The sequence below is a fragment of the Oratosquilla oratoria genome, chromosome 9 (genome assembly GCF_046742065.1).
Source record: "Oratosquilla oratoria isolate Oo_2021 chromosome 9, ASM4674206v1, whole genome shotgun sequence".
Taxonomy (NCBI): Eukaryota; Metazoa; Arthropoda; class Malacostraca; order Stomatopoda; family Squillidae; genus Oratosquilla; species Oratosquilla oratoria.
The window spans coordinates 62,617,911-62,633,233 of record NC_134785.1 but is presented as its reverse complement, the minus strand read 5'-3'; the positions used below and the strand labels follow the sequence as shown (position 1 = coordinate 62,633,233).

The 15,323-nt window shown below is 44.4% G+C and overlaps 1 protein-coding gene across 1 annotated transcript in view; it reads right to left on the bottom strand.

Annotated features, from left to right (window-relative positions):
• Positions 1-1,000: 1,000 nt before the first annotated feature.
• The window catches only part of LOC143028088 (uncharacterized), a 35,341-nt gene continuing 21,018 nt past the window's right edge, over positions 1,001-15,323 (bottom strand). Inside the window, exons 2-3 of the mRNA XM_076189727.1 lie at positions 12,083-12,208; positions 1,001-10,888 (exon numbers count right to left, since the gene is read on the bottom strand). Coding sequence (XP_076045842.1) covers positions 1,001-10,888; positions 12,083-12,208 — 10,014 coding nt within the window. The remainder of the gene's footprint in view (positions 10,889-12,082; positions 12,209-15,323) is intronic.

Genomic DNA, 15,323 nt, shown 5'->3' with positions numbered 1-15,323 from the left:
ACAGAAACTTCAGTCCGTATTTCAAATATTTATTCAAATGCTTTATCTACAAACAAATATATACAACACTTTAACATCAAAAATAAATGTCACTGAAGACGCCAGGGACACACATTAAACATTCAGACACACAAACGCAACATTATACATAGATAAGTAATATGAAAATAGAAGCTTGTAACATGAAAAGAATCAAAATTGCACTTAAGAACCTGCTTTATCGTCAAAGTTCTTCACACAGTCGATATATATATATATATTGTAAGGTCCTGCCTTATCTATTACAGCTTCAATGTACAGTTGTACACAAATACACCTGCTTCCTATGGAAACTTCGAAGATTCAGTACACATATACCCATTCTCGGTGGCATAATGTATAGTGTTTTGACGGTTTCATTCGGTTGGAGGGTACCCTGATGGATTAAGAAATTGTAACTATCTTATTGTCTCATAGTTTTGTTTTGGCTGTCGCTTGTTGATTTTCTTCGACTGGGGGGGTGGTCACGTGACTACGATGACGCCTATGTAGATTTTTGTCTAGCACAAGACAGTTTTTCAACTTAAGGAAAGACCTTAAGCTGAAAGAGCTAAGGCACTTTTGTGACTCAGACTGACATACACTACAAGAAAGTCTTTCATTTTTCATTTTTTTCAATCTCATGATCTGTGTGGTTATGTTCACTTCAGAAAAGAATATACCTATACTTCTTTTGCATCGAATGCTAAGATTAACCCTTTTCTGATAAAGGTTGTAAACAAATCTACTTAAGCCAAAATCACAGAGGTCCATGAATTATTCTAGTTAGAACTGGACAGCTAAAGTTGAGAAGACGACTTCAAATGAGTTTCTATGTTTGTAAAAGCTAAAATGATTATAAATGAGTTTCTAGGCTGTAGAAGCTGAGGCAACATGGAATAAGTTGTCAGAATTTGAAAGCTGCGATAATTTATCATTTTTCAGGTTACGAAATTTATGTTGTAGGAACTGAACTACTTATCTACGCCTGATCTACTGACTTTGCTTTGCGTTTCGCTGAAGAAGTCTTCTTAGCACCACTTTGAGCTGCCGAGGATAGAATATCCGGTAAACTAAGGTAATCACGGGGATTGACGTTTTCTTCATAGAAAGAGTTTATGAGATTACCCTTAGAGATTTTAGCTCCTCTTAGAATAGGCGCTCGGGTGGGTGCCTTTGTGGACGCGCGACTCGACAGAGACGGGCGACCTGCAGAAGGCGTTAACGATCTCAGACTTTTAACCAGGTTTTTCCCTAATGTGGAAGTTATCTTCGACGTCAATCCGGTAGATCCTCCAGTTATGGAATCAAAGGCTCCCTGGTTAGCTAACTGCGACAACCTATTCGGCAGTTTCTTCTCGAACTCTTCTGCTTCATTTGCATTAAGCAGAACCTTAAAGGTGGTTATAAAAGGGGAAACGCTACCCGACGAAGACCCAGTGGTGTGACCCACAAAGGGAGAGCCACCTGGGACTATAATCCTCTTAGCTCCCACGGGAATTCTGTCTCCGAAAGACAATGTTTTTGTGTAAGAGCCTCCGACATCCGAGGAGCTAACCGAAGAAGGGGAAGCTCCTACGGACTTTAAGTCGGAGCCCGATGAGGCTCCTGAAGAAGGTGACCCCGAACTTATGGGCGCGACATCTCCACCATGGGTCACAGTAAAGATCCCAGTCCTCACATCTTTGCCATCGGTGGTATTAGTATGCACGGTACCGGGTTCTCTATAGCTAGATCCTGATGAAACAGGACCAAGGATCTTAGAGGAAAACCCTGTAGTTGTCGATAGACTTTGTGAGACTGAATGAACATCACCCGAACCTAAATGCGGTGAAGAGCCTTCAGAACTGCCAGACAAGGAACCAATATCATGTTCTTTAGTATTTAAAGATTCTCCTAAACGTTCTTGAAATCCATTGAAAGATGTAGACCCAGAGACGCCTGGATCTATTTGGTCAAAACCGTCAAAGCCAGAGCCACCTACAGAGGCAATCTTCTTACCGAAATGGGTCCCACTGCTCGACCCGGAGCTCACACCGCTGTGTGTCTGAAAGCCAAGGTGGGATCCACTGACTGATACCGAACTTACCCCACCGTATTGTTCATTTTTATCAGAAACACTGGCGGAGGGTCCCTGCGTAACGCTCGTCGACACAGTGACTGAATGTTTCTGCCCAAATCCGGTCGATGGTCCACCCTCGCTAAATCCGACTGATTCCTGTCCCTCGGAAAATCCAGTTGAATGCTGTCCATTGGAGGATTCTACAGTTCCTTGCCCCTGGTTGAATCCGACTGAGCCTTGTCCCAGGTTGAATCCTACTGACTCTTGCCCCTGGCCATATCCGACCGATCCTTGTCCTAAGGTGAATCCGACTGATTCTTGTCTCTGGTCTATTCCGACCGACTCTTGTCCTTGGCCAAATCCGACTGATTCTTGCCTCTGTTCAAATCCAACCGATTCTTGTCCTTGGCCTAATCTACCTGACTGTTGTTCCTGTCCAAAACTATTAAATGAACCATCCAACTGTTGCTTCTGGCCAAATGTGACCGAAAAACCAGCTGAATCTCCCTTTCCGAAACCATCTGGTGAACCACCATGAACTTCAGTAAGATCCGCAGACGAGTCACTCGAATGTCCATTAAAGCCGCCAAAAGTGTTGGCGAAGTCACTTGGTAGGTTCTCCAAGTGTCTCTGTTCGAAACCGTTTGAGTGAGATTCGGTTCCACCAGGCACCAGTGAAACTCGTTTTGAGTCAAAACCTTCGGCCGTTATAGGCTTTGGTGACGAAGTTACTGTGGGTGATGGGGTCCCATTATACACGAACACACTTGCACCGTTCTTCAAGCTCAACAAAGACGTCGGCAAAGGTATACGGGCAAACGATGAGAGTCCTCCATGGGTTCCTGCTGTGGTAGACGAAGATCCGGAGACTCCCCCTACCTCGAATCCTCCGCTGCCAGCGTCATTGCTCACGAAAGAAGAGGCCTTAGACCCATCACTGACCTTGTTCAGACTACTCACGGCGTCTTGACCTCTGAAGGAACCAGAATTCCCCAGGAAACTGGCCACGGAGGCACCTCCAGAGAACCTGTGATTGAAGCCATCTGGTGTGGAACCACCTGAATCGCCAGAGGATGTGGTCGAGGTAGAGAACGTCTTTACGAACCCGGGAGTCCCATGGAATCCAGAGTCGCCACCAGAAGAGGAGGATCCATGAGAAGCGAATGTTTCCGAAAAGCCTCCATGTTCCTGAAGCGAAGACTGTCCTCCGGTTGAGACATCAAAATGTCCAGTGCCAGATGTATCAGAGTGTCCTCCACTCACAAAATCTCTGACGGGTGGCAAATATCCATTGCTTCCAGTCCCAAATGTCAAATGTCCTTGGCCAGAAGATCCTTGATGGGAATCTGTTGCAGTCACTAATTGTTCTGTGATAAACCCAGAACCATTACTCCCGACGTTTGTTTCTGACCCAGAAGTTCCGGAACCTAAATGACTTCCAAAGCCAGAAGAAGAAGTTAATCCGGTGGAAATGCCAAGACCCCCAGAAGAAATTCCGAAACCTACAGGGTATGTATCTACCGCATATCTCATGCCAAAGTTTCCGGAAGTTGAATGACCCGCAAAGGGAGAAGAGCCACCGTGACCTCCAGAAGATTGCTCGTAGCCTGCGGAAGATGAATCTCCTAAGAAATTTCCAGGCACTGAATGGCTTGTAGATCCAGACGAGGAAGCCGGTATTGCGGAAGTTGCATGGTCTCCTGTAGACTGACTTAAAGTTCCCGATGATAGCCCTCCATCAGATCCATGAGTTCCAAGGCCATTAGAAACTACAGAATTAGAGGGGACGGATATTGATGTAGCGTGACCTGTAGACTGACCAAAACCTGTCGAAGGCGACCCTTCTTTGGATCCATAAGTTCCAAAGCCACCAGTGCCTATGAAATCTGATGATGATGATGATCCTCCATCTGATCCGTGAGATCCAAAACTACTAGAAGACACGGTTGCTGAAGAGGTATGACCTGTAGATTGAGTCAGACCTACTAAATTTAATCCTCCATCGGATCCGTGACTTCCGAAGCCACCAGCATCCGCAGAACTAGAAGAGGATGACAAGGAGGAAGTGGTATGGTCTCCTGTAGACTGGCCGAAGCCTACTGAAGACGTACCTCCTTCAGATTCGTAAGTTCCAAAGCCACCAGTGCCTAGGGATCCTGAAGAAGAACTTGATATAGAGGTATCATGGCTTCCAAAGGACTGGCCAAAATCTGATGATGATGATGATGATGATCCTCCATCGGATCCGTGAGATCCAAAACCACCAGAAGACACGGTTGCTGAAGAGGTATGACCTGTAGATTGAGTCAGACCTACTGAATTTAATCCTCCATCGGATCCGTGACTTCTGAAGCCACCAGCATCCACAGAACTAGAAGATGGCAGAGAGGAAGTGATATGGTCTCCTGTAGACTGGCCGAAGCCAACTGAAGACGATCCTCCTTCAGATTCGTAAGTTCCAAAGCCACCAGTGCCTAGGAATCCTGAAGAAGAGCTTGATATAGAGGTATCATGGCTTCCAAAGGACTGGTCAAAATCTGATGATGATGATGATGATCCTCCATCGGATCCGTGAGATCCAAAACCACCAGAAGACACGGTTGCTGAAGAGGTATGACCTGCAGATTGAGTTAGACCTACTGAATTTAATCCTCCATCGGATCCGTGACTTCCGAAGCCACCAGCATCCACAGAACTAGAAGATGGCAGAGAGGAAGTGATATGGTCTCCTGTAGACTGGCCAAAGCCTACTGAAGACGATCCTCCTTCAGATTCGTAAGTTACAAAGCCACCAGTGCCTAGGAAACCTGAAGAAGAGCTTGATATAGAGGTGTCATGGCTTCCAGATGACTGGCCAAAATCTGATGATGATGATGATGATACTCCATCGGATCCATGAGATCCAGAACCACCAGATGAGGTATGACCTGTAGATTGAATTAGACCTATTGAATTTAATCCTCCGTCGGTTCCATGACTTCCGAAGCCACCAGCATCCACAGAACTAGAAGAGGATGACAGGGAAGAACCGGTATGGTCTCCTGTAGACTGGCCGAAGCCTGCTGAAGATGATCCTGCTTCAGATTCGTAAGTTCCAAAGCCACCAGTGCCTAGGAAACCTGAGGAAGTGCTTGATATAGAAGTATCATGGCTTCCAGATGATTGGCCAAAATCTGATGATGATGATGATGGCCCTTCATCGAATCCGTGAGATCCAAAGCCACTAGAAGACACGGTTGCTGAAGAAGTATGACCTGTAGATTGACTTAAACTTGCTGAATTTAATCCTGCATTGGATCCATGAATTCCGAAGCCACCAGCATCCACAGAACTAGAAGAGGATGACAGGGAGGAAGTGGTATGGTCTCCTGTAGACTGGCCGAAGCCTCCTTCAGATTTGTAAGTTCCGAAGCCACCAGTGCCTAGGAATCCTGAAGAAGAACTTGATATAGAGGTGTCATGGCTTCCAAAGGACTGTCCAAAATGTGCTGCTGATGATCCTCCATCGGATTCGTGGGTTCCGAAGCCATCAGAACTCAGTGACCCGGAAGAAGACGCAGATCCTGAAGTGGCATGACCTCCAGTAGATTGACCGAAACCTGCCAAGGATGATCCTTCATCAGATCCATGAGTCCCGAAGCCACCAGTACCAAGAGAACTAGAAGAAGAAACTGATAAGGAGGAAGTTTGATCTCCTGTAGACTGGCCAAAACTTACTGAAGACGAACCTGCATCAGATTCGTAATTTTCAAAGCCACCAGTACCTACAAAACCTGAAGAAGAGCTTGATATAGAGCTGTCATGACTTCCAAAGGACTGACCAAGATCTTGCGTAGATGATCCAGATCCGTGAGTTTCAAAGCCACCAGCATCCACAGAACTAGAAGAAGAGCCCAATGCAGAGGAAGTGGTGTGATCTCCTGCAGACTGGTCAGATCCTACGAAAGACGATCCTCCTTCGGAGTCATAAGTTCCAAAGAAACCAGTGCCCAGAGAACCTGAAGAAGAATTTGGTATGAAGGAGGTGTCATGACCTCCAGAAGACTGACCAAAGCTTACTGAAGACGACCCTCCAACGTAGTCTTGAGAGGAAACACCATCGGAAGAATGAGAGGTCCCTGAGCTGGAAGATCCTCCTGCTTGTTGACCCTCTCCGAGCTCAATGTGTTGTTCACTCCCAACCTGTCCTTGGCTCTCTTCTTGCCTTTCGCCACCATACCCTCCTTCTTCTCCTTCTCCTCCTCCTTCTCCTCCTTCTCCTCCTTCTCCTCCTTTCTCTTCTCCCTCTCCTCCTCCTTCCCCTTCTTCTTCTCCTTCTCCTTCACCTTCTCCTCCTTCTTCTCCTTCTCCTTCTCCTTCTCCTTCTCCTTCTCCCTCTCCCTCTCCTCCTTCTCCCTCTCCTTCTCCTTCTTCTTCTTCTCCTCCTCCTTCTCCTTCTCCTTCTCCTTCTTCTTCCTCTTCCTCTTCCTCTTCTTCTTCTTCATCTTCATCGTCTTCTTCGGAACTGCTACTTTCACTGCTGTCTTCTTCTTCTTCCTCTTCTTCTTCCTCTTCCTCTTCTCCAGCACCTTCCCCAGGGCCTCCTTCTTCCTCCTCCACTCCTCCAAAACCAAATTCTTCCCCTCCAAGACCTCCAATGTGGCTCCCACTGCTTCCCTCTAACCCGCCAGCGCTACCTCCAAAATCACCAGCACCGTCTTGAGATCCCCCGCCGGTACTCGTACCCTCTCTTTCTTCGCCTCCAAAACCACTAGAGATTCCACCATGACCCTGAGTACTTCCTATAAAACTAACTATGCCTGTTGTATGCCCGGCATTACTTTCGCTATCTCCAAAACCCCCTTCATATCCTCCAACCCCTCCAGAACTAGTGACGCTGTTATCCTGTCCGCTACCATCGCCTCCAAAACTAGTACTTGCACCCCCAACAGTGCCTATGTTCGTTGTATGGACGTTAGTATCTCCAAAGCTGCTTGTTGCTTCAGCATGCTCACCTCCAAAACCACTTGTACCGCCTCCAAGACTTGTAGTGCTAACAGAATGTGCTTCATCACTAGCTCCCAAACCGCTTGTGCCCACAAACGGTGCGACAGTAGGTCCTCCAAAATCGCTTGTACCCACTGAATGTGTACTACTGTCAACTCCAAAAGTGTTTGTACTGCCGACACCCCCACCAACTCCAAAGCTACTTGTTCCACTTGAATACGTACCACTGCCATCTCCAGTACTACTTGTGCTTACGGCATGGCTACCAATGCTTCCTCCAAAACTGCTTGTGCTTTCAGAATGTGAACTACTTCCTCCTCCAAGACTACTTGTAGCCCCAGAACCTACAGAAATACTTGAGCCGACGGTGTAGCTACCAGTATCACCTCCTAAACTACTTGTGCTTACCGAATCTACTACACTTCCTCCTCCAAAACTACTCGTATCTACTGATTGTGTTCCGTCGAAGCCTGCAATACCACCTGAGCTTGTTGCCTGGGCACCACTGCCACCTCCAAAAGTAGTTGTGCTTACCTCATGTCCAAAATCACTAACACCGGAATTACTTGCACCCAATGAATGTGAACCACTGCTAATATCACCAGAATACGCCCCTCCACTAACTCCAAAACTACCTTCACTCACGCCACTGCCACCACTTGCCCCAGCTGAGTGTGCACCACCAGCACCTCCAAAACTAACACCACTACCACCTCCAATGCCTCCAACACTCAGTCCTTGTACTACAAAGCCAAGTGTCCCTCCAGAATGATCGTCAGAACTACCTACAAAACTACCTGTGTTCTTTTCATGGGTATCTATGCTGCCTCCAAAACTACCTGTGTTCACTGACTGACCTCCAACACTACCTGAACCGGTACTTCCTCCAAAACTAGTTGTGCTTACACCATAGGCGTCACTGCCACCTTCAAAACTACCTGTACTGACTCCTTGTGCATCACTGGATCCAAAACCGCCTGTTCCTGTACTGTCTGCATGTACACTCGTTTTGCCTCCAAAACTACCTGTACTCACTTCCTGTACACTACTGACTCCAAAACCAGACGTTCCCGTTAAATGGGGAGTACTTGTGCCTACTGTGTGTATATTGGTAAGGCCTTCAAAAGTACTTCCTTCTCCAGAATGTACATTGCCGTCGCCACCTACACCCACTGAAAGGTCACCACTATCACTACCAAAACTACTCGTATCTCCTGAGTACCCGCCTCCAAAACTACTTGTGGTCACAGCCTGTGCACCAATGTCGCCTCCAAAACTGCCTTTGTCAACTGAATGTAAGTCACTGTCATGTCCAAAACTACTTGTGCTTACAGCATGGGTTCCGATGCTTCCTCCAAAACTACCTGTGCCGGTTGAAGTTACGCCACTATCATCTCCAAAACTACCTGTGCCGGTTGAAGTTACGCCACTATCACCTCCAAAACTACCTGTGTCGGCTGCAAACCCACCAGTGCTGAACTGTACACTGCTTGTACTACCTGAATGTACGCCACTGCTTCCTCCAAAACTACTTGTGCCTTGAGCGTGCCCACCACTATCTCCTCCAAAACTACTTGTGTCTTCAGCGTGCCCACCACTATCACCTCCAAAACTACTTGTTCCCACTGAATACCCGCTACTTCCTCCTTCAATACTGCTTGTGCTCACTCCGTGCCCACCACCACTCACTCCAAAACCAGATGACCCTTCTGAATGAGAACTACTACTGCCTCCAAAACTGTCTTCAGAATACGCCCCTCCACTAACTCCAAAACTACCTTCACTCACGCCACTGCCACCACTTGCCCCAGCTGAGTGTGCACCACCAGCACCTCCAAAACTAACACCACTACCACCTCCAATGCCTCCAACACTCAGTCCTTGTACTACAAAGCCAAGTGTCCCTCCAGAATGATCGTCAGAACTACTTGTGCCTTCAGCGTGCCCACCACTATCACCTCCAAAACTACTTGTTCCCACTGAATACCCGCTACTTCCTCCTTCAATACTGCTTGTGCTCACTCCGTGCCCACCACCACTCACTCCAAAACCAGATGACCCTTCTGAATGAGAACTACTACTGCCTCCAAAACTGTCTTCTGAATGTCCACTATCACTGACTCCAAACCCACTTGCACCAGCGGAGTGTGCACCACTCTCAAGTTCAAGGTCGTCGGTGCTGCTTGAGTGAACACCACTACTGGATCCAAAACGGTTTGCACCACCACCACTGCTAAAACTAACACTGCTTGTTCCACCGGAGTATGCGCCCCTACCACCTCCAAAACTACTTGATCCTCCAAAATCTGCACCACCGGTGCCTCCAAAACTACTTGTGCTCTCTGCATGGGTACCCCCAAAACTACCTGGTTGTACAGAGTGTGTATCGCTACTACCTCCAAAACTGCCTGAGCCTACGGAGTGTGTACCACTACTGCCTCCAAAACTACTTGCGTCCTCTGTGTGTGTGAAACTACTGCCTCTAAATCCACTAGAACTCACCTTGTTTCCATCGCCACTGTCACTATCTCCAAATCCGCCTCCAAAACTATCACCTGAATATTTTCCACTATTGCTCCCAAAACTGACACTGCTAGTTGTATGTGACTCTTTGTCGCCTCCAAAACCACTCGAGCTAACTGAATCTTCGCCCCTGCTTCCTCCAAAGTCACTTGCAGACCCTACGTCTGAATCCCTGCTCCCTCCAAAACTAATCGTACTCACCGAGTATCCGCCCCTGCCGCCTCCAATTGCACCCGAACTGCTAGAATGCTTCCTACCTCCAAAATTATCTTTACTCTTTGAATGTGTATCACCATCTCCTCCAAAACCACCATCTTCTGAATCTTCCTCACTGCTGTCTCCAAAACCACCTGTACTACTTGAATATGAACCACGGTCGCCTCCAAAACTACCTGAATTGAAACCACCTCCAAAACTAATTGAGCTTACTGAAAACCCACCATTGCCTCGTCCAAAACTACTTATTTCCTTTGAATCTCCATGGGCGTTCTCTCCAAAACTATCGCTTCCAAAACTACTCGAAACTGATGAATGTGAACTACCTCCAAAACTACCCGTACCTACAGTGCGACCACCACTACCTCCTCCAAAATCATCCTCATCCCCAGAATATCTACCACTGCTTCCTCCAAAACTACTTTTGACGTCACTTCCCCCTCCAAAGCTTGTGCTCACATGAGAAGTTCCCCTACTACCACCTCCTCCAAAACTACCTGTGCTCACTCCAAGGGCACTTTCGTGGTTCGAAGAATCATCTTTCCCTCCAAACCGGAAGCCACTACTCCCCGAAGAATGACCATCGAGTCTGAAGTGCTGAATGCCGCTCCCTGGAGAGTCTGCACCTTTGCCGAAGAACGGAAGACGATATCCGGCAGAACCTTGAGACGAAGTGGCAGAAGAGGAGTCGAACGACCGTGAGCTGGAGGACGCCGATGCCGTCGAAGAGGAGGAAGAGGAGAAGGAGGATGAGGAGGAGGAAGAGCCATCACTCTTCCGGGAAGGGAAGGACACCGTGACAGGTTGCGACACCTGAGGTGGTGGTATATGAGCCTCTCCTTCGTAGGTTATGCGTGTCTGAAGACCGGACTTCCCCACAACCTGGTAGCTGACGTGCTGGATGCGGCCATCGGGCAACCGCACATGATAGCCTCCCTTGGTCACAGGGCCGTCCTTGACCTCCTCGTGACCGAAGAAGTTGTCGAGGTCGTCCACCTGGTACTTGAAGCTGTAGTATCCTTCGGTTGTTTCGTCGTCTGAGTCGTGATCTTCGAAGTGGTGCTCACTCGAGCCGGATTTGTCCTGTGGTAGAAGAACGACATATTAGGTAAGGTTGCACATAGGTATAAGGTTGTACATACATACTTATGTACATGTATATACATACATACATATATATATATATATATATATATATATATATATATATATATATATATATATATGTATATATATATATATATATATATATATATATATAAACACAAATATATTTACACCAATTATATCAAGGTCAGAAGAAGTGTTCAGGTGGTGAAGTCAATAAAAGAGAATTCAAGGCTGCGGAAGTCGTAATGCCCAGTTGACCTTTTACTAGGTTTCAATTCGTAGGTCTATAATGTCAAGGGCACACACACACACACTCATATATATATATCACTTAGACAAAATGTAGTAATCTGTACTTTCCTGAAGAGGGCTATAGCTATTAGCCGAAATATAGAAGTTACACATTCAACTAAAGTTTCCTTTTATTCCGACTGTGGGTTCTTCGTGATTATATATATATATATATATATATATATATATATATATATATATATATATATATATATATATATATATATGTGTGTGTGTGTGTGTGTGTATGTGTGTGTGTGTGTGTGTGTGTGTGTGTGTGTGTGTGTGTGTGTGTGTGTGTCTGTGTGTGTGTGTGTGTGTGTGTGTGTGTGTGTGTGTGTGTGTGTGTGTGTGTGTCTGTGTGTGTGTGTGTGTGTGTGTGTGTGTGTGTGTGTGTGTGTGTGTGTTTGTGTGTGTGTGTGTGTGTGTGTGTTTGTGTGTGTGTGTGTGTGTGTGTGTGTGAGAGAGCGCTAGCGTGTGTGTGTGTGTGTGTGTGTGTGTGTGTGTGTGTGTGTGTGTGTGTGTGTGTGTGTGTGTGTGTGTGTGTGTGTGTGTGTGTGTGTGTGTGTGCGCGCTTGCGGATGCGTGTGTGTGTGTGTGTGTTTGTGTGTGTGTTTCTGTTTATGTGTGTGCGCGCGCACTTATAATTTCTCTTTTCCAAAAGAAAAAAAATACCTCTCTTTCTGGTCATTTAGTTAAGATAATGTCACCAGATTTATCCCCAATCTACAAAAGACCCATCTCACTAACCCGCCTTTAACTTCCTATTTTCGAAATGCAAGCGGATCAACGGCTCAATTTCAAAGAACTGAAGTCATGAATATATGAAATTACACCATAAAACGAGAAAAGAATAAAATTGAGGTGAGTCTTTACCTGATGATGTCCGGCATGTGACGCTCCGTGGGTGTGAGTGAGATCACCTCTGGCTCCTCCGTCCGGGGGTTGCAGCGACAGAAACACTGACAGAAGCAGAAGTAGGTGGCGGGTCTGCTGAGCAACCTGACGGTGAAAATATCAACTGAGGTTAAAGACACTGATGTTCAAAAAAAAAAAATCCGAGATTAATCCGGTAACATTTTGCCTTACCGCTCGCGATCCACCAATTCTACATCTATGATGCAACTTCCGTTTGTATTCAAATATGTAGATGCAACATGTGCAGATCTTTAACTGTATCTTATCCATGTCCTTTGCCATTGATTTTAATCCTCTACGAGAGGAAGAAACGACTAGTGGGAAGCCTGAAAACACCTACAACACACTCATTAATTGTCTGACTGTTATGATACTTAACAATGCATGTATCAAGAAAAACTTCCTCTCCCAATAATAATAATAGTAATAATAATAATAATAATAGTAATAATGATAATAATAATGATGATAATAACAATAATAATGATAATAATAATAATAATAATAATAATAATAATAATAATAATAATAATAATAATAATAATAATAATAATAATAATAATAATAATAATAATAATTAATAATAATAATAATGATAATAATAATAATAATAATAATAATAATAATAATAATAATAATAATAATAATAATAATAATAATAATAATAATAATAATAATAATAATAATAATAATAATAATAATAATAATAATAATAATTGTTGTCCTGAATTTCTCTTAGAAGAGTGATCCAACTGTTGTCTGATGAGCAGTCACCGGTTGTCAGTTCTCTTTATACCAAAAGGAGAAGGAAGTGTAGTTCAAAGTTGGCTCGGACCGAGTGTCAGCACCTCGGGGATGCACCCATCTCCAGATGGAGACAAGAAAGTTGACGAATATATTGCAAGAATATCATTCATATATATATATATACATATATATATACATATATATATACATATATAATATATATTATACATATATATATATATATATATATATATATATGTATGTATCCATATATGTATATATATATGTGTGTGTGTGTGTGTGTGTGTGTGTGTGTGTGTGTGTGTGTGTGTGTGTGTGTGTATGTGTGTGTGTATGCATATGTGTGTGTATCTGTTTGCATATATGACTTATTCTGAAGTGCGCTGGCACCTACTGAAAAGGCGATGAATGAGCAGATTCTAGGATAGATCAGGTGATGGGAGAAAGCAGGATTCTTATTCCGAGAGTATCATCTTCTCTATTTCAGTTTAAGCCAACGCTGTTACTCACAAATCTGATGGAAGCACTCAACCCCATGCCCCAGATCACTTGCGAGAGACCCCACAGCTCCCAAGTAACCGGCAACAGCCACAAAATTGATTCATAAATCACTCAAGGAAGAAATGTTGGGTATGGCGACTGTGAAGGAGAAGAGAATGAGGTATTCAGTGTCTTGTCTGTGATGATTGCATTTGGGGAGATGGAAAGAATCAGTTGGTAGTTTTCTAAGGATGAGTAGAAATTGCTGACATTGGGCAATTAAAATATATCAAACTAACGACGCAAGTACAAATGATTAATCGAAATATCTTCTTCGTCCACATATATTCTAGCTGTCGTCAGGTGATTTTATTATAACCTATGGAAAGGATAAGATAACCACCTGACTGGAAAGGATCAGGAGTGATGTCAGGTCAGGGAGGTCACACCGAGGAAGAACGAGGTCAGCGGGAGACGGGGAAAAAACTGTGAGACCCAGGGGGCCGAATTTATAAAAGATCCTAACCCTTAAGTCTAGACATAAATGTTCACTGTAAACCCACTATCGGAGAAATAATAACGGAAATAAAGAGAAACTGTATATTTCGACTACTACCTGTAGTCCTCTTCAGCAGAATGCTTACAGAAAGTTAAGATACAAACATTCTGCTGAAGAGGACTACAGATAGTAGTCGAAATATACAGTTTCTCTTTATTTCCGTTATTATTTCTCCAATAGTGGGTTTACAGTGAACTTTTATAAATGTGTTATAACATACCAATCTCCAACTAGACATAAATGGCGGAGATTTTTACCTAAATCAAATGTCCATAACGTCGAGGTTATGTCTAGACATAAGCATTTAGGTCACCGACATAGGGATTTGGGTAAAATCTCCTCCATAAATTCGGACCCAGGTGTTCACTCCGAGAGAAATGAACGGCAACTACAAAGGATTACAAAGGCGGAGCATGCCGACAGGAGACCTTTTGGTCCATGTCTAGGTCGGATGCGAAAAAAAGTTATAATAATGATAAATCAATAAATAAATGAATAAATAAAAACTATAATAATGTAAATAATAAATAAAGTACATAAATAAATGCATAGGTATAGTTAAATAATAAACAAACAGGTAAATAGTAAATAATAATGAAATGACATATAACTAATAATAAATGAGAATCAAAGGAAGATGAGGAGCCTACGCCGGGAGGCGCTGAGTAGCTGCGGCCGAAGCCTTCATCTTTGCCCTATTATGCGCTTGGACTGTTGGCGAAGGTGACGGCTTCTGCTGCAAATCAGAGATGAGAGTGGGACTCGAACCCGTGACTAAGATGTTGTAAGACCCACACGCTTCCGATTAAGCCAATAGAGCGAAGCGAAGATTAATTCCTCCATCTAAGATCTTCCAGGATATTTGTTCAATATTTTTCCACCTGCCGCCAGGTGATTTTATTCAGTTGATGAAGCCCTTCCAGGACTAATTTCTCACTGAACAGTCACTCGGCGGCTGCCAGAATAAAGTATATAAGATGTTTTCTTCAAGAACTGTTCAGACTTTTTCTTCATAATAGAATTATTTCATTCATTTGCAGAAAAGTAACGACTGAAGGAGTTAAGGGGAATGAACTAGATTAACAAACAGTTAAAAGTGTAGAGGACTTGGCGTAAAAATTATAATAGTTAGTGAGAAGCGTACGCCAGGAGGCGCTGAGTGGCTGCGGCCGAAGCCGTCACTTATGCTCTTGAACTGTTGAGGCAGGTAACAATCACCGCTGGCAATCGGAGAGAAGTGCAGGATTCGAACCGATAAGTAAAAGCTCTATTAAACGAGATAAAAACTGATGAGTTGCGACAATGTTCACGTGGTTTTGTCGATTTGATGATAAAGCACAGAAGCTACCGGCCGAGTCAGCGAAAACAAAAAGTTTCAGAGTTCCGGTTCTT